This window comes from Pagrus major, chromosome 5, assembly GCF_040436345.1.
Source record: "Pagrus major chromosome 5, Pma_NU_1.0".
Lineage (NCBI taxonomy): Eukaryota > Metazoa > Chordata > Actinopteri > Spariformes > Sparidae > Pagrus > Pagrus major.
Window position 1 is genome coordinate 13919192 of NC_133219.1, and position 19741 is coordinate 13938932.

The 19741-nt window shown below is 43.1% G+C and overlaps 2 protein-coding genes across 2 annotated transcripts in view; both read right to left on the reverse strand.

Moving 5' to 3' along the window:
- Positions 1–241: 241 nt before the first annotated feature.
- On the reverse strand, positions 242–8085 carry ap3m2 (adaptor related protein complex 3 subunit mu 2). Its single transcript, XM_073467269.1, has 9 exons — positions 7983–8085; positions 6231–6515; positions 5960–6131; positions 5323–5460; positions 5038–5123; positions 4378–4511; positions 3960–4167; positions 3635–3779; positions 242–2373 (listed from the first exon to the last, which is right to left on the reverse strand). Exons 2-9 carry the CDS (start codon positions 6501–6503, stop codon positions 2273–2275), a joined length of 1257 nt encoding a protein of 418 aa, XP_073323370.1. The 5' UTR covers positions 6504–6515; positions 7983–8085; the 3' UTR covers positions 242–2272.
- Positions 8086–12636: 4551 nt separating this feature from the next.
- The window catches only part of kat6a (K(lysine) acetyltransferase 6A), a 34785-nt gene continuing 27680 nt past the window's right edge, over positions 12637–19741 (reverse strand). Inside the window, exons 15-17 of the mRNA XM_073465861.1 lie at positions 19000–19707; positions 18473–18734; positions 12637–18368 (exon numbers count right to left, since the gene is read on the reverse strand). Coding sequence (XP_073321962.1) covers positions 14989–18368; positions 18473–18734; positions 19000–19707 — 4350 coding nt within the window. The 3' untranslated portion in view covers positions 12637–14988. The remainder of the gene's footprint in view (positions 18369–18472; positions 18735–18999; positions 19708–19741) is intronic.

Genomic DNA, 19741 nt, shown 5'->3' on the forward strand with positions numbered 1-19741 from the left:
AATAAGTCTTTTATAGCTTAAGAGCGAGCCAGTCTGCCATGTTTCTACAGTAGCCCAAAGTGGACAAACCAAACACTGGCTCGAGATAGAGCATTTTGTGCTTTTCAAATTTTATGCGGCCACCATAGGGGAGGGTGAGACAAGGGTTACTTTGTTGGTATCAATCTGCGATCTCACCACCAGATGCCACTAAATCCTACACACTGGACCTTTAACAGTATAAAACACATTGAGTAATTGGTTACAACACATCAAATCTTTATTTTTACACCGTTATAACACTCCATTGGAGGCTGTTTAACAAACACACACAAAATGCAAACCTGCAACATTTCTTCTGAGGTACCTGGCCATTAACACAGCATTGATTATAACCTTTTTATCTTGAGTTGGTAAACAGATCTTTAGAAGCACATTTTACAGTTTCTCTGATTGTAAGGGTTGTGATGGTGTGAAGAAATCTTATTGGATAATTTGGATCACAGTACTTAGCACCAAATTGCAACAAAAGGGATCAATTTTTTCATATATTTTTCTTGGCCACGTGTTTCTATACATTGAGAACAAAAACTGATGAGGAATCAGCCGATGCAGCTCGGTCATATTATAGTTAAATAATGAGCTTCTTTAGAGTTAAAGCTTTTGAGAACTGAACTACAGTATACAGAAATGGGGAAATTGTATGCAAGACATTATCTTAGCAAATGGACCCTTTGTTTTGTTTAATAAATAATAATACAAGTTGAATAAAACAGGTGAAAATAAATGTTCCCAGAAACCTTCATGGTAATAAATAGCCTAAACAGCTTCAGTAACTCCTCATCTATCTCAGGAAATGTTAGTACCAGCAGATGTGAAAGTGCATGATTGAGGACGGCTCGAGTGTCACATTCTCATATGTCAGTGTGCTGACTCCAGTGCTGCAGACAAAATTACAAATCATTGGGATGAGGAGAAGAAGAGCACAAACAGAAAAGCAAACAGAAGAAGGTGCAGGGAAAGGAACCAGAAAAACTGGACAGGAGAAGAAGGAGAATAAGAAATGCAGTGAGATTAATTTTCATTGGTAGGTTGCAATGAGAACTCGTTCTTCTTAAGGATTAGAGAAAAATAATGTAGGACCATGTTCTGTTTCTTGACTCAGTTTGGTCCTACTGCGCTGTAAGTCTATGCTATTGTTTTATCTTGCAGAGGCCCCTTGGCATTTGAAAACAGTGGGTTTCTATCATGCTTTACAGCTCATTTTATCACAACTTATTATTGGGGAACTTCATTTTAATATAATATTGGTACAAAATCCAATATCTCTTGTTTGGAGTGTGGAAAAGAGTCACCAGCACACAATCCAGACAAACATGCCATAGACAATGACATACTGTGTGGAAGACAGCTCACTCTCAAACCTGATGCCTACAGATGAAACTGAACAGAACCAGATTGTGGCCGGTGTGTTTGTTAGAGTTTGAAATGTATTTCTAAGCTTGATGGAGCCTGAATTGACACAAACTGGCAAAACGTCTCATGTAGCTGCTTGGGTTTTGTTTGTCCTCAGGATTGAAATTTTTAGGGATACACCAAGATTTTGGCTGGACATTCAATCAGCCTATATTCACCTTAGTGACCTGCAATTGGCCTATTGGCAAGTAAGACGACATTCACTGATGGCAGTGGCAGATGTTTATCTGATGTGTCACATCAATTTTGCACGGGCACATTCATGAGCTACTGGCTTGTGACGTCCCTGCCATCAGTTCGTAAGGCTATGTAAGTTCTGGAAAATTCTTCTCATTGATTAGGCAGAATAGTCTATAGAGTTGTAAAGGCTTTTGAAGCAGTTACTTTTCAAACACAAATGGGAAATCTCGCTCTATTTCATGGGTCAGCTGTGTAGAAGAGAGACGAGTAGACCAAAAGTTTCATAGGTATCGGTATCGACCCTGAATTTCACAATCGGTGTATCCCCAAAAATGATCAGTGAAATATGCTGTGAACAGTATCTATCAGGAGAAATGTATACTGGGATCAGTCGGGTTCAGCTTGGATGGAGAATGTTTTATATCACTTGGTTCATACTCTCATCAAAGCTTTGATGTGATTACTTCAGAGGTTTTAATGTGCAATGGTCCATTCTTAACTGCTACAAGGAGCCTCCGATGTTTGTAGGTAAATCCTGAAATGCATATACACAGGGAATGAACAATCTTCCCTTCCCCCATCAGATTGCCCCTCAGTCTCATGGTGGTTTGGTCCAGTAGTCACAGAGTGGTAGTCTTTATGTCCGCACCTGGAACTTGCCAGCCTTCGTCATGTATTTGATGCCTTTGAAAGGTTTATACTTCTCACCGTACATGTCCAGTCGATTCACCTTCAGTCCTATTGAGGGACAAAAATAATAATTTATCAATACACGCGTGCAGTCTGATGTGCACCGAACTTTTACTATTCGATGAGAACAAACACTGGCACCGATGCCAAAACAAAAAGTGGATGGGTGTCTAAGAATAGTGTACAACAACTACAGAGATGTAGGCATTAGGCAACTACATGCTCTATGTCCACTGCATCTGATCTTCCCCTTTAAAATGCTATACTGGCAAGGAAATATCCCTGCTAAGAAAACCACAGCAACCTATGGCTAAAGATTTTCATTTAAGCAAATCATATAATGATATATGTAAATATGTCATGTGAGGAGGTGTATTTATGGCATTTGGCACCATCTAGTGGCTACTGGTGCTCTGTGACTCTGTGCTCACAGAAAGTCAGGTGGTTATAAGCTGAGCAGGCTGTGTGATGAAAGCTTCTATTATGTGTGGGGGTTGAGGTCAAATACCTCAGGATTTTTAAAATATAAAGTTGAAATGATATTCATTAGGTAATAATAAAATGAATCTGACTCACTGAGGCGGTGTGGTTGCGTTTAAGATTTTGAGATAATCATCAATGAAAAACTATCCTAGCAAGAAATGAAGGAATTCTTGGAAGGACACAACCGTTTGATTTCAGCAGTGGTGGAATGCAACTAAGTGCATTTACTCAAGAACTGTACTTTACTTCTACATCTCAGAGTAATAAATTATATTTTTTACTCCACTACACTGGACAGCTTTAGTTACTATTCACTTTACAAATCAGATGTTTACATACAAAACATATGGAGATCTTATCAAATCTGATGTATTGTAAATTTAACTACAATAGTTTCAGCTGAAAAATTTGGTTAGACAAAACAAGCATTGTGAAGGTGTCACTTTGGGTAAATATGATTGCATTTCTCACAATTTTCAATATTTTTACAAACCAAACAATCAGTTGATAAATGGAAAATAATCAGCACATAAAAGAAAAAAATCATTTGTGTTACCAAATACAACAGCTAAATCCTTCTGTTATATTAATGCATGAATAATAGTAGTATTTAACCTTCACTGGGGCTATTTTCCTATATTGAGTACTTCTACTTTAAAGACTTAAAGTACATTTTCCTGATTATACTTAGATACTGTTACTTAACAGAGTATTTCTACAGTGTTGTATTAGTACTTTTACTTATGATTAAATAATTCAACTTCCTCCACGGCTGGATATAAGTGGTGACGATGGTAAGAGTATGTGTGTGTGTGTGTGTGTGTACCTGAGATGGCCATCTGTTGGATCTTGAACTGGATGTTGATGCTGGGGTTCTCGTCAGGTTTGGAGGCGCCGGCCTGCAGGCTCATGGTGCCTTTCAGGCTGGGAAGCTTCTGTGGGTTGATCTTACCAACATCCCATGACAACATCTGGCCAAGACACAAAACATCAAGATGACAACGATAAATTAAGATAACTTGAGTTTTTTTTTAGACCTGCCGCTTCCATGTAACAATACATACCTCTAGCCATAATTTTTCATTCCTGCAAGTAAACTTCCCTTTTTTTTCTATAGAGCATGTGAACACTCAGACACAATGCGTAAGTACCTTTGTGACTGGGTCAAAGGTGTATGTTCCCTGGGAGGGGTTGAGGTTGGCATTGAGGACGCCTCGTGGCAGTTGGCTGCTGACTAGAACCGACTCCACAGCCTTTCCCATAGTCTGTTTGGGTCCCAGGGTCAGGTCAAAACGTCCCTGGGAGCTTCCCTCCCTGAATGTGATGTTGTGTTTGACGTACACTGGGATCGCCACCAGGCTGAAAATAAAGCAGGCCAAAACACAAGAAGTCAGTGTCATATGAGCGAACATTAACAGAAATGTTTTTTGATTCTGTTGTAGTACTCTAATATTACTGCACAGCACAGTATATTGGCATATACTGGATAAAGAAGACATGGATAATATACTGAAGGGTGTTGCATCTGTGTGAGTGACATGAAGTGACCCTAAATGAAAAATCACTGACTTCTGAGAGCTGACGTGGTAGGAGAGCAACCGGAAGTTTCCATCAGGGGGGATGAAGGAGAGGATCCGCTCAGCTTCCCAGCGCTTGAACCGAACACACGGGTGGAAGCTGACATCATCCAGCAGCCGAGGATTCTGGGAGACAGAGGCAGAGGGCCAGGATGATTTGAGAATGATTAAAATAAAATGTGCATAGTTATACTGTGAATATTGCTGAGGTATATGCACACAGATCCATCTAGTGTATATAGTATTTCTATTCTATTCTACTTTATTTATCTATCTACTGAGCATATTTTTATTTTATTTTATTTTAGTCTTAGTCAATTTCTACCTTGCACTGCTACTTTTTGTATTGTTTGCGTACTGTTTGTTCTCTTTTGCTGCCAACCCAAATTGAATTTCTCCTATGGGGGATCAATAAAGGTAAATCTCATCTTATCATAAGATCGTTCCATTGCTTTTGCTGATTTTACCCCTGGAGTCTGGTGGAGCTGACACATCTTTGAGAACTTACAGTTCCCATCCAAGTGATATATACATAATACTCTTTAGATTTTACTTGCAGTTCTTTATATATTAACAAACAAATGTTTTATGTGAGTCTGATAGTGTGGAAACACTGAGTACATAAAAAGAGATAGCACATGAGGAAACTCACCATAAATGAGAGAGTGAGGTCGGGCATGCCTGTTAGTTTTACACAGGCGTCAATGACTCCCTGAATTTCTGCTGTGATAGTGGAGCCTGAGCAGGAGGCAGAGAAAACAAAAAGAATATAGATGAACAACAAAATCAATTTTGAGAGCAGAAACAGTTGTCCATACATTTGTTTTTATCTGACCATTTTTTTGACAACAGTAACTTACATAACTAACAAAGAGGCTAAAATAATGACTTGATGGTGCAGTAAAGTGTTTGACCAGCAGTCTGTTGAGAGCTATACCTGATTTATCGATGATGGCATCGATCTCCTCCACCACGTCAAAATAGGCTTCATTGTTGGTATATTTGACTCCGGTGCGTCGCCAGGGAACCACTGACAGCTGGCCTGTAGGGAGCTGCTCACCAACATTGGTGCTGCCTGTAATACAGACATTAACCAAATGTAAAACAACAGGCACATTTACACAGTAAACACAAGTGGCTGATACTGATTCTATCCAGTATTATTAGGCACATTCGTGACCTCACATTTTCATTTTATCTGAAAGGGATCTCAGCTTTCTGTCTATGAGCAAAACATGAATGTTAAAGTGCTTGATTTGAAAGGATGTGTTGCCTCTGAAACATTTACATTAACCTCTAAATCACAAATCTAGCATATCACATTAATAGCATTCCATGTGACTTTTCTTCATTTAAATGTATGTATGACTTAATTTAAAAACTGTTCATCTGACAGTGAGTGAGTGTCAATGGGTCCACCTGCCTGGACTAATTTAGCCAGCATCTCATGCACACACCAACACTATAATGACTTGACATAATATTCTAAACATTTAGTTAACCTCTATAAGAGTCAGAATTCAGTTCAGTTTGACTTTTACAGGCACTGTGGTTAACATGTACAATGACTGTACCTGTGATGGTGTTGACCATTGTGCGGAGGATGGTTGGAGGCTTAATGAGCTCTTTGAGAATGTTGGACTCTGTGGCCAGAGGAAAGCCGTTGTCCAGCATCTCCTCCAGTAGCTCATAGACCACTACCACATTGTCCTTAATAGCAGCTTCTGTACACACTCCAAAATAATCCTGAACAAAAAACACAGGCAGGTTATGAGTATCTAAAGTTAGATGGTAGTCATTTAAAGTAAACTAAAATCAGATAGAAAAATGTAAAGGAGCCAGAACCTGGAACGTGTCGACGACTCTGTGCAGAAACTCGATGACAAACAGCGGAGGCACCTCACTCTGGATGACTGCGACAAAGTAGATGCGATGCCTGAGCACACTGATAAGGTAGTGATGCGGCGTGGGGATCACGGGCGGGACGTTCTCAGGCTCAGTGGCGCGCTCCTGCGCCTCAAAGAAGTAGTCACACACAGAGCGGCTGACCACGCTCTTCCAGTGCTTCTCCAGGAAAATGTCCCCTGAGGCGTTAACTAGGAACAGGCTGTGGATCATGTTGGCTGGAGGCTGAGATGCGCATGATAAAAAGAGAAAAGCATTTCAATGAGAAATTTTATTTTGCAAAATGTAATTAAATGATAATAGCACTTTATAAAAGTAACATTTCAGTTATATATTAGTTGATGCAACGTCTTTGCCGACATTGAAAAGACTTGCCATGTAATTTTATACATCTTTTCAACCTCAATCACCTTCATCAAGTAGGCTAATATTCCAAGGTTGGATGACCAAACCATGGTATGTAATAAAGCTGATGAATAGCTCTCCTGGTAAAGTGCATGCCTCATGTAGACTACTGAGGTTGAGGCTAGGGGTTCAAATCATCCCTGTAGCCTTTGCATTAATTTTGAACCACAAGAACTTCTTTAGACGAACCCGGTATGGATGTAATGTAGACATACAATTCACAATAGTGAATGTTGAAAAGACATCATAATTGTCATTCTGGCTCTCCAGTGGACATCTTTTCAACATCGACAAAGGCGTTGAATAAATGTCTTTTGGATATGTTTTGCTCAGAGGGAAGCTCAGTCTGTATTTGTTCAAGTCTTAGGACATAAACTAACTCGATAATAAACAGGAATTCAGTGCCTGCTATTGAAAAGGTAGCCCTTCCTCCTCTCACGTGACACATTCTTGCTGGAAAAAAGGAAGTTTGAAGCTCTGGTCTCGCTGCTCATACAGTGTGCCAACTTCTGTAGCAGTGAATGGGTAGGTATGCTCAATATATGGATATTTGTCATATGAATACAAAGTACATACATTTGTTTACTATTATTTGTTATGCATTTTTATGTTTACTTTAAAACCCAGACGTGATATCAGCATTCATTAAAATTATAATTTACACTTCTACATTATTGATTAGTAAAATCACGGGTTGTGCAAACTTTTTCACAGCAACACTTGAATGAATGGCTCCTGTGAACTCTTGAAAATAAAGTGTATGTGGGTCAATTTTAAAAGTGACACATCTAATTTTATTTGATTTATTTATTGATTTATTTTTAAAGGGGGTCTGGCGTACCGCTGTCTCCATACAGACTGGTCAGTGGGTATCCAGGTTTTACTTTATACTTTACCATTAAGTTAAGTCTTTTCTGGTTGGCGTCAACTTATGGTGCCTGAGAAATATGACACCGGAATATTCATTAAATATGCGGCAACGATATCGAGTTCGGACCGGACAGAACAAGCACCTGAACTAGCTGCAGCTGGGTTACACATAATTATTACTGTCAATGACGCATTTAACTAAGAAACTAGCTTTCTATGTCGACACGGAGCAAATGGAGGCCTCAGTTTCCAGACAAGATGCTACATCAGTCCCACCTCCTGCCTCACAGTCTCATGACAGAGGAAAAGCCCCGTCACCCGGTACAAGAGATGGAAATACAGCAAAATAACGATTCTGTTCCGACTGGAAAATTATCAGTAGCCACTCGAGACATTCATGAACTGCAACTGACTTACCGAAGGCAATTTTTGACGTTTTCGTCTCGCCTTTCACCCGTTTTCCCACTGAAAGATTAAGCAACCGTCGTCGCTTCCCGTTAGGTGGAGTGGATCCTGATGTGAGAAGCAATGGAGGAGCACAGAGAACCAATCAGAATCCAGCGACACTCTAAAGTCCCGCCCACTTGACAAAGTCATAGGTCACCAATACGGAAGCTAGTGGCTCGTGACTCGTCTGTGATTGGCCCGTGGAGGGAGGGCTACAGTAAACACCAGTAAAACTGGCCGCTGATTGGCCTCAGGACGTGGCTGGTCTGACATTTTGTTTCCAGTATCAGATTTCATCTTGTGAGTTCTTCTCCATTCAAACAAACAGATGCAGGGACATGGATGAATGAAACTTCACTGAGAAAAGCTTAAAGTCAGTGCTTTCCAAGTTAGTCTGCAACATGCCATTAATTAAACTTCTTTTTTGGTTATTTAACAGCAAATTTTATTTTAGAAATATTTATTTAAACAAGGTTATTGGTAATAAGCAATATGAAGACTAGGGGTCAAGCGATATGACCTCTTCAGGGCTGATTACGATACAAATTATTAGAAAACAAGGAGACTGAAAAACAATATTTGGGACCGATATTGCTTTGCAGTAAAAATGTAAATCTTTGTGTCAAAATAAACACAGTGATAGTGAACAACCAATGATGAATTAAAAAAAGTTAAATTTACCGTTTACAGGCTGTTAATTGCGACATGTTACCAATCAGATATCACTGTAGGCGGGACATTGTGTGAGAGGATGTTGCATCAGAGCCAAAGTAGCACATTTTAAAATTAGATTATGTTGTCAGCAATCTGACACACACACACAAAAAAAGCACAGATTATAGCACGATAATTGGAAAATGCTGAATATCGGCCCCATAGTCAGTCTATGCCTAATGAAGATTGCATAGAATACCATGGGATGCTCACGCTGGAGCCACACTTATTTATATAAAATAAAGTAACATATAAAGAGTCTTTTTTGTGTAGATATTGCTGCATGTTATTCTGACAACAAATAAAGGCACAGTATGTAGATGTCACAAAGGGTTAGGGTTGTGTTTTATTCAACTTTTAAAATCTGTCCCTGTTGAAATGAGTTACACTATTTGAAACATGTCATACAAACCACACTTTTCTTTACATTGTCTCATTCACAATATATTGAATTTGAAAATTCATAACACTCTAACATCCCTTTCTCCACAATCTATAGCCTAACGTATATTGCATGTTAACTACTTGGCAGCTACAAGTGCCATGACCTTTGACCACGTCTCAGCTGATATGATTCAAAAGCAGCATTAACCAGTAGAGCTATATTTGTTTTGTTTTTTAAGAATTACATGAACAGAATAAATATAGGAATGAAAACTGACAGCACAATGAATAACATATCTCAGAGTTCAACTCCACCTTCTTTCCAAATGCAGTTCACGCCCTTAAGATAAAGTTTCAACACACAAGCAAACAATGAGGTTATGGGAAATACGTTAACCTCGGTGTCAACCAGTTTAATCCTTATGGCAAATGTTAGTGCAACAGAAGAGCAGAGACATCAGACAGAACATTAAACCGAGATGTGAGGGATCAGTTTTAGTCTTTAATCTGTTATGATCAAGAACTAGTTGTTTTTTTTTCCAGTAACACAGGTGTGTGTGGAGCCAGTGTGATGAGGATTGGGGAAGCAAATAATCATAGCTGCTTCCTCCTCTGGTGTGACCTGCTCTGTGGGACACTGCTTTCATCAAGAACCAGCAAACCTATTAGTCCATCAGACAGGTGTTACAATGTTACACAATGATTACATTGGCATTATGGATTTAATGTAACGTAGTGAACTGATATTAAAGGAAAAGGTCACCCAAAAATGAAAATTCTTCATTATCTACTCACCACCATGCTGACTGAAAGTCCACAAAACATTTCTGGAACTTCACAGCACACAAAACAGTGTTGCAGCATTCTCCTAAACAACTGAAGAAGATGGGGACTAGTCTTATAACATAAAAAACATTCTCAAAGAAACATAAAATGGCTCCACACAGCTTGTCTGGTGTAATTCAAGTCTTCAGAACTCCCAAGATCCCAAATTGATTTAAAAACATATTATTTACATCATGCACCCACTTTAGACGGGGTGATTTTAGCTCGGTAGCTATGATGAAATAAAGAGTAAATAACGGTAAATACTGTCATTTCAAATCAAATTGGGATCTCGGGGCTTCCTTAGACTTGGATTACACCAGAGAAGCCGGTATAGAGTTTTATTTATTTTTTTATGGTTGTTTTTTTTTTACGTTTTAAAACAAGTCCCCCTCTACATCAGTTGTTTAGGAGAATGCTGCAACTCTGTTTTGCTGTGAAGTTCCAGAAATGTTTTGTGGACTACAAAACATCACCTGACTTTGCATCGGCATGATAGAATTTTCTTTTTTGGGGTGAACAGTTCCTTTAATCATTGAATAAGTGTGGGCAGACACCAGGTGAATACAGTTTAGAGATCTCTGTTATTCAGCTGGACTGAGCATATTATTAACCAAAGTTCCTGTGGGTCAGAGACTGACAGAATGATTAAAATGATGTGTTTTGTTTCCATAATATATCTTGAAGGGAATATTTAAGAAGAAAACGTTTAGCAATGTATTTGACAAATGTGACATGTTCATTGAAAGTGAGACCGTGCGATTCTAAACTCAACAAAATCCAAGCAGTCAGAATCTTACCTGGGCTGAGGAGAGAACTTCACAGCCATGACTTTTAACGTGACACACTCATGACTGTTCTACAGGGACATCTAGTGGCTACAAGTGGTCAAAGCAACTCCATAAGTGACTGAAGTAATGACATCATTGTTCATTTACTGTGGGCTGAAATTAATCAATTAATTACTAGTGGTGTGAATCTTACTGAAACTGAACTGATGGTCTTTCCCTGATCTATTTGCAACCTTTTAGAATAAATGACACCCGAAGCTTAATATATTCCTACTTTCTTTCCACATGGTACTGTTCAGTACAGTCCCGGCCATTCATCGTTCCTTTACCATCCTTATTTCTTCAGCTTCTGTTATCCTTGTCCCTAGTTAAAAGCCTATTTCTTTGAAAGCACACTGAGAGCAATGTAAAGAGAAGAGTCCTACATCTTCAAGATAGAAGACATCTTAATCCTCAATACTAGTAGTGAATTCTGACTGTTCGCCTCATTTTCTACTCTCAACAAGAAGGTGGAAGATAAGACCCACAAATTAATTTTCTCAGTCAGCCATAGAGATTGTTCCGACATGAAAACACCATTTTATGTCAGGGTTGGAACATTGTTGGTTATTTTGCACGAGATTAAACTTATGTTTGTGTTCGTCCTTCCTTTTCTCATTGGGCAGGGATCTGCTGGAAAATTGGGATGTCACAAACCTCTGTACACCAATCAGAGAAAATCAGCATTTGTTGTGGGGTTGCTTGCTTATTTTATTGAATGTTATCAAACCACACCCACATAGTTCTGATGAAACAAAGTTAGTCCAGTTTTTAAGTTGCAGAATCATAGAAAATTAATACCCAAGATGATTTTTTTTTCACACTTGGTTTGTCGCTTATTTAGTCATGAGTATTAAATGGGCTCTATTCAAAAATTTGTAGCAATTTGCATGTATTATTTACTGTTTGCCGTGTGTGAGCAGATTGTAATGAGATGTAAAAAATGAGACCTTCCCCCGTCTCTCTCAGTTGTCTATACAAGCCTGTGGATGATTTGTTATAGTTTTTATTTAAAATTAGTATTGTTTAATGCTGTTGGGACTGTGGAGTTTTGTGGCAAACGTTGGTCCACTAACATAAACGTACGACTGGCTTCAGGCACAACACAGACGTTCCACAGAGCCCCTTTAAAGGTGCACTGAGCACTTCTGGAGAAAGTTAGTAGACTGTTGAGTCACAATCCTGCTGGGAACTGTTCAGAATTGCTCATTGCACCTTTAAAAGGTGCACTATGTAGCTTTGGGGAAGAAATTTCAATCAGAAGAGAAAGATCTTCATTCACTGTTTTTTTTTTAAATGGCTAAACAAAATAAATAAACAAACTCTCTTTGTTTTCATGACTGAATAAACAAACTGATCTTAAAGGACAACACAATTTCATACTGTCATACTGTGTTTATATTTGGCGGACCCTGCCACCTTTCTAGCTTCAAACAGTGTCCAGCTTTGTTTTAACAGCTTGTTTATTCAGTTATGGAACAAATAAATATTTTTGAGTTTGTATTATTACCTCATTAATATTGTAAATATTCAAATTTCAAGTTGGAATTTCTTCTCCAAAACGACATAGTGTCCCTTTAATGTTATGAAGAACACTCAGGATATAAAGTTTTTGCATTTAAATAAACACCGTTGGGAATAAACTTGACAGTTTGTTCTGCAGTACACCACTAACTTGTCTGCTGTATGTACGATTGTGACAATTTGTCTAGACCTTTAAATATCAATTTAAATAAAAAAATATTCAGTTCATTCAAGAAGGTAAACTATCATAGAAAACGTGTATGGTATTTAGCATAATTAAAGCGTCTTCTACCCTTTTAGATTACTACGATTTAATTGTACAACTGACTTAAAGAAAGGAAAACATGAATGGCTCAACATAATTTATTTTCATTTTATGTTAAAATGTACAGAGTTCTTTGAAAGTACTTGCTAAGAAAGAAAGAAAAAAAAACAGAATAAATGGAAATACATACAGGGACAGAGTAGAGAGTTGAGGCTGCTGAGCGCAAATCAACCTTCACTGTGCCCAGCTGTCACTCCTCTCTTTATTTTGCGCTCTCTCTTAGCATACAACGCAACATGTACAATTACAAAGGATACAAAAAGGGAAGCGATATAAACAGACAGAAATATACTGAGCTCCTTTTTACATGCCTCTTAAATGTAAGGAAGTCATCCTATACACACACAAGAAGTAAAAAAAAAAAGAAAAGAATGCCAAGTGACCTTTAGATATTTGTAGTCCTTTTGTTTAAAATAGCATTAATATACTACACAAAGATAGAAAAACTCTAGAGATGAGATGGAATGGAGAGGTTAAAGGCATCTTAAAGTCACTAAAAGTGAGTGGTAATTTTTTTAAATTTTGAATTTCTTAGTAATTATTACCCAAGAGGCGAGCTAAAAAATATGTATTGTTTTTTTTCCTGAAACAGAAGTGAAAAAAATGACAGTACCAATATCAATGTCAGAGTTTCCTTTTATATTATAGAAAAAACATTTTCTCTACAATAGGTTTTCTAAAGTCAAAAAGAGTCAGCTTGTGTCATAAAAGAAAGCTGCCCAGTCTGATAAAATTCAGAAAGAAACACAACAAAAAATAAGTACAGAACAGAACAATACACACAAATAAAGTATGCAATGTCAGGCCTGTAAGAAAATGAAAACTCCTCTTTTGACTTTGAATACTGGTACATGGACCAACAAGGTCAACCGTTACACCCTCCGCCAGTTGAACGCCATTACCAACAGGACCTCAAACACTTACTCACCTCCGACCCTGCTTTCATATGAGTGTGCCTCTATGTGAGGGCCAAACCATGCACTAGATCAGGCATTTAGGCACACCTTTTAGAAAGGCTAACTGTCTACTGCCATTTTTCTAGCCAATGGGAGTGCAGAATTTTGCAGAAAAGAAAAATACAAATAATAATAATAAACAAAATACAGAAAAAATACACCATTCAAAAGCAGACTCCTCGACCTCTTTGGGTCACTAACACTTAAGGAGGGGAGGTCAGCTCTAGTTAACTGACTTTCCTTAAAGCAGTTAAATGGAAATCCCACTGTTTGTTCTGCATTCCCTAAACTGCTAAAAAAGGCTGACATAGTACACCGTCTGTCAGTGGAGTGTGGACAAGAACAGCTGAATGTTTCCTAAGCTAGCCACCATTTGGAGACAGCTAGCCAGTGTGTGTTGGTGTGTGTGTGTGTGTGTGTGTGTGTGTGCTGGATATTGGGAAGTACCAGAATATTTACATCTAAACGTTTCAGAGTGGCGGCAAACTGGAAAATAATGCTACTTGTTTCATTTATGGACATTTAATAAGACAGTAATGCGCTCCTCTCTTCTCTGTCTTTGCTGTTTTTGGTACAACACCGTCCATCCTGGAAGCCAGAGACTCTAAAAACCACTCAACACCTCAAACACTGTAGGCCGCACTCTTCGGCTTTTCTGGAACTGGGTGAAAAGCTGTCTGTGGCCACAGAGATGTTTGGGTATTTCTGAGAGAGCAAGAAGGTGTATCACCATTTCAGAATGCCACACATATAAAGACCAAAGCATATAAGAGGTCGGACTGCACACAAGTATTTCAAAAAACAATCAACAAAAACAACGACAACAAAAATAGGATTCAACATTATGTTTAACAAAACAAGAGTCCGCCTACAATGTTTCATTGTCTCTTTTTTCAAGGTAAGGCTTCCCATATCAATGAAAAGATTGTGTGCATGGTTGAATATATTCAGTTAACCACTGTTTTTTCATTCGCAGTCAGACAAAGCAAGGTACTCCTGTATTGTCTTTCTCTGTGCATCTTCCTCGTCATTCCTGTCCTCCCCTGCTCTCCTCCTGCGCATCATGAGGAGGAGGAGACTCCTGGGCCTGTGAGAAACCACATTACACAGGACTGTGTAGGCCTGGCCTGCAGCAGATTGGTATGGCCGAGGTCCATGTACACGCCACAGCCCGGAATCCTACCGATTTGCTCCCATTCACAGCCAGCTGGGAGGGGGAGGGGAAACGAGCCCAAATGAAAAGGGACAAAATGACAACATAGAAAAACAGGAAACCCAAAGACGCTCTCTGTCTCCAATCACCTCCACTCACTTGTGCCTGCCGTGGCACTGGAGAGGGTGAACAGGAGTAATGGACATTTAGAGTACAGCGAGTATCAGCTCTGGCCCCATGTCTCCTTTTTTCAGTTCTTGGCTGCTCATCTGCTCATGTAAGGTGACTGTTTTGGGACACCAGCATAGCTGTGATGGGAGGGGCCAGTGTACATCATGTTGCCGTGGTGATTGGGCTGCATAGGCTGCTGCGGGTAACCCTGTCCTCCCATCATACCCATCTGCATCTGCATGGGGTACTGGGCTGGCTGATTCATGTAAGGGGGATTGCCGTGATAACCGCTGTTCATCATGGGCTGGGGCATGCGGTAGCCAGCTGACATAGCATTGAGGGGCGTCATGTTCATGGAATTGTACGGTGCCGGCGTAGGCATGAGGTTTGGCATCATACCGCGCTGCACCGCCAAGGTGCGCGGCGTTCCCTGCATGGCCACAGCCCCTGAGCTGCGGCCATAGAGCTGCTGCTGGTGTGGGGCTGGGGCCAGCTGCTGAGTGGCTTTGGACCGGATGGAAATATGGCCTTTGACTGCCATCTGGCCCTGTAGCCGCTGTGTGTGCGGCGGAGGTCCCAGACCAATGTTAGTGGTGGGCATGTTGCATTGCAACTGCAGGGAGCCCAGGTTCATGGAGCCAGAGCTGAGGTTAGGAGGTGGGGTCATAGTGGGCTGACCCTGCGGAAGGGGAGTATGGGGTGACGGGGCCAGCCCAGGGTTGGAGAGAGATACACTGGTGGCATAGGAGGTGACAGAGGCTGAATGGGAGTAGGGCATGGCGTGGGGGTCCATGATGGTGTTGGTGAGCTGCTGAAGTTTGGCCAAGCTGAAGGTAGCTGATGGCTGGGGGTAGCCCCCTGTGCCAAAGTCCTGACCCATGCGCTCATACAGGGTGCGGCCCCCTCCTCCGCCTCCACTCTCTGGGATCTCCATGATCATAGGTGTGGAGGCGAAGCCATTGCCCATGCTACACTGGGACAGGGCCTGCTGTTGTTGCTGCGGTGGCGGTGGGGGGGCTGATGGTGGAGGCTGTGGGTTGGGGGCTTGTTGCTGTTGTTGTGGAGGCTGCTGAGGAACCTTTTTTTGGGACTGCTGCTGCTGCTGTTGCTGTTGCTGCTGGTTGGTGCTGGGCGGCCTCTCGATCACACCACAGCTCTGAGGAGACTTGATGCCACAGCTGGGGGTGTTGGACGGCGGTGGGGGTGGTGGGGGCTGGGGCACAGCACTGCCTACATTAGTGGCACCTGGTCCACTGTTGGGCCCGGGTCCTGTTTGCTGGATGAGGCTACAGCTGCCCATTGCTAGTTGGGATCCCCCAGTTCCTGTGGAAGATGTGAGGCTGGGGGCCGGTACAAAGGAGCAGCTGTTAGATTGGGAGGAAGAGGACGGGGTGGCTGAGCTTGAGGAAGAAGAGGCTGATGATGAGGAAGCTGTGGAAGCTCCTGCGACTACAGCTGCTGACATTCCCCCTCCGTTCCCACCATTCCCTGTTCCGTTGCCCCCTCCACCCATGGTGGAGTCATAGCTGCTGGGGTTGTCGTAGTTCTCTGTTGTGCTCTCTATGCTGCCGAGGTCACTGAAGCCACTGTCCACCACCTGCTGTGAGTGGTCAGACACAGAAGGCACGTCCATCATTGGTGACGTCTCCATGTTCTGCTGGGAGGGCGCTGATAGAGAGCTGGGATGCTCTGGCGTGATCTGGGTGTACCCACCTCCAGCACCTCCACCACTGCCCCCTGCTCCAGTAGGGCCAGGCGTCCCTCCCCTCTGCCCTGCTGGTGTTGTGTCCATGATGTTCGAGGGCAACCCCGGACTGTTCACCGAGCGCACAGACTGACTGGGCAGGGGTGGCACTGGGGGATTAGGCAGGGGACTGCTGTGTTGGGAGGCCCCACACTCCTCCACTAAGGCCAGCGCCTCCTCCTCGGCCTCCCCTGTGTGGCTATAGCTCTGCAGGGTCCGGCAGGCAGCTAGGGTCTCTTCACAGTCCTGGTATGCCCCATGATGTGACTGTGGTTCAGTCTCTTCGTCCTGGGCTTCCCCCTGTGTCAGGGACTGGACGGCCTGCATAGTCTCCAGGTCCAGCTCATTGGAGTGGTGATGGGGGTGGTGTGGGTGGTGGTGTCCAAGCTCCTCTTTGAAGTCAGAGTGCTGGTGGGGGTGAGAGTGTGGATGCGTGTGTTGGGGTTCCATCAACAGCGTGACGTCCTTGTCGTCCGGGTGCAGAGGCTGGAGCTCCATGGGCTCAGAAGGAACAGACATGGCCGTAACTGTTTCTACTGCCGCAGCTGCTGCAGCAGACTCCTCCTGCTCTCTGCGCCTCCTCTCCTCCTGCTGGGGGTCAGCTGAGGAGGGTCGACATTTGGTCTCCTGCAGCTCCTCCTCACCCTCCTCCTCCTCCTCTTCTTCCTCCTCCTGCTTGCTTACATAGTCTCGGGCCACGCTGTTCTCCATGTCTAAAAAAGCCTCTCCACCTTGGGGTTCTTCTTTGACCGGAGGAGAGCTTGCACGGGAGGCAGGCTCCTCCTCCTCATCTTCATCATCATCTTCATCTTCAGAGTCCTGACTTTTTCTCTTTTTACTGCCGTTGTTGCTGCTGTTGCTCTTGTTCTCCAAGTGTCCGTCACCTTCGTCGTCTGCGTCATGGTCTTCACTACGCCTGCTTCCTGAGCCCGGCGTGACTGCTGCTCGCCTGTTGATGCTACCGCCACCGCTGCCCATGCTGCCACATTCCTCTTCCTCCCTCTCCTCATCGTCATCGTCTTCTTCCCTGTCACCCATATCTGTGTCCTGAGGCCGAGACTGTGGGGCCCGGGGCCCTGAAGTGGAAGAGGAGGAAGAAGGGGACAACAGAGGGCGAGATGGTGGACGGCTGGGTTTGTCTTCCTCCCAGGTTCTTTCAGTCTCCTCCTCCTCGTCCTCTTCCTCCTCTGGCTCAGAGGTGGGAGGTGGTTTGGGCGCAGGCTGCGGTGGCGGGCGGATGGCGCGGTTCTTGGGCGGTCTCCCTCGCCTCTTTGGCACCTTCTGCTCGACAGGCTTAGGGAGATAATCGTCTTCTTCATCAGAGTCTTTCTGTTTGTTGTCAGTGTTGGTTCTGGATACTCGCTTGCGGTCATCTGTCTGGAGCAGCTGAGGATCTTTGTCCAGCTGCTGCTCCAACAGCCTATGTCTTTCCTGCTCCTGCCTCTCTGCCTCCTCCTGGGCCCGCTGCAGATACCAGCTCCGGGGCTTGCGACCAGGCTTCATCTTGATTTTCGGGGGTGGAGGATTCTCACTTTGGGCCTGGTTGTCTGGCTGATTGGGCCCACCACTAGGAGGTTTTCCAGGTCCCCGCTTCTTCCAGTGCAGCGGTTTGCGGCTCTTTCCCTTGGGCCAGCCTTTCTTCTTCTTGACTGGAACCTCTGGGTTGGACGTTAAGGTCTCCGATGGTGCTACTGGCAGAGCAGCCACAGGCTTCAGCACAGGTGTTAACTCTAACAGGTGGCAAGAAGAAAAGTCAGTGTTAGATAAAGACACACACAAATTAATAATCACAATAAGTCTTGCCAATTTTGGCATCAAAAGTCTGTCTGCTCACCGTCTTCCTCTGAATCTGTGAGGTTGGAGTGCCGGCCCCTTTTAGGTGCTGGGTCAGACAACCTCAGAGCAGAGCGGGCTGGGGGGTAGCGGTGCAGTGGGTGTCCCAGTGGCGTCTCCTCCTCTAGCCTTGGCATAGGTCTCTCTGAGTCCGAGTCTACGAAGGGCTCATCCAACACCTCTGTGGTCTCAGAGATGGTCTCTGTCACCACGCTGCTGTGAGGGTGGCTGCGCTGGCGAAAGCGACGCTTCCTCAGTGGCTTCTAGAAACAGGATGAGGAATTAGTTGTGCCTTTGAAATTTTGTTTAAAATGACAAGAACGGATTTAAAGGACCCAGACAGTCTGAGATCCAGAATATAGTACAGTTCAGGGCATGGACATAAATCCAGTTCCAAATACAACTGAATGCCAATTTATTTTGATTATTAAACTCCAGAATATTTTGTCTGAAGGACAATGAATCAATCTGAATTCAGTTTTGAACTTGATTTCAGTTTACCAGTAAACCTAAACATGTTTTCTTTACCTTGCATTTGAGCCCCATGGCAGGCTTGGTGAGGATGGGTGGGGAGCATGCCCTCCTCTCGTCATCGTCTTCATCATCATCATCCTCCTCGTCTTCACTGCTCTCACTGAAGCAGCTCTTCCTGACAGGCGGAGGCTCATTTAACCTGGAAACCACCGGAAGCTGAACCAGCCCCTCTCCAGGCCCTTCAGTCAGTCTGGGCTTCGGGCCTCTCTTTTTCCTTGGGGGCCGCCCTCTTCGGTTGGGGGTTATGGAGGGGTGCCTGGCCATGTCAAGTGAGTGAAAGGCTGTGGACTCTGCTTGTCTGTCCAGGGAGAAAAGAGAGGGAGGGCTGCTGGCAGAGGCTGCGGTTTTTCCTCCACTTGTTCTCTCCTCATCTTCATCGTCTTCATCCTCAGCTGGGCGGATCTTAGGAGGCCGTCCTACCCGTGCACTGTCTTTCACCTTTCCCCAAGGCCAGTTTTTGGGTGGGCGTCCCCTTGGTCTGCGTTCTCCATTTGTCGGCGGAGGGGGTCGCGTTGGTTCTGGGGCAGGGGGTGGACAGCGAACAGGAGGGGGAGCTGGAGAGCTTTGGCTAATGGGAAACCCCAGGAAGCCCTTTCTTTCCTCTTCCTCTTCTTCTTCTTCCTCCTCCTCATCGTCCTCATCCCGCTTCTTCCCTTGGCGCATGTGCCAGGACATTGATGGAACCTTGTGACTGGGTTTGATCTATTTATAGATAAAGTAAAATACAATCAATTAT

What these genes read in the sequence shown, in the direction of transcription:
- ap3m2 (XM_073467269.1), bottom strand. Translation starts at nt 6,503, where the DNA reads ATGATCCACAGCCTGTTCCTAGTTAACGCCTCAGGGGACATTTTCCTG. An exon ending in TGCCATCATCGATAAATCAG is followed by an intron (nt 5,124 to 5,322) that starts GTATAGCTCTCA and finishes CCTCCTGCTCAG; the next exon opens with GCTCCACTATCACAGCAGAA. An exon ending in ACCTCACTCTCTCATTTATG is followed by an intron (nt 4,512 to 5,037) that starts GTGAGTTTCCTC and finishes TCTGTCTCCCAG; the next exon opens with AATCCTCGGCTGCTGGATGA.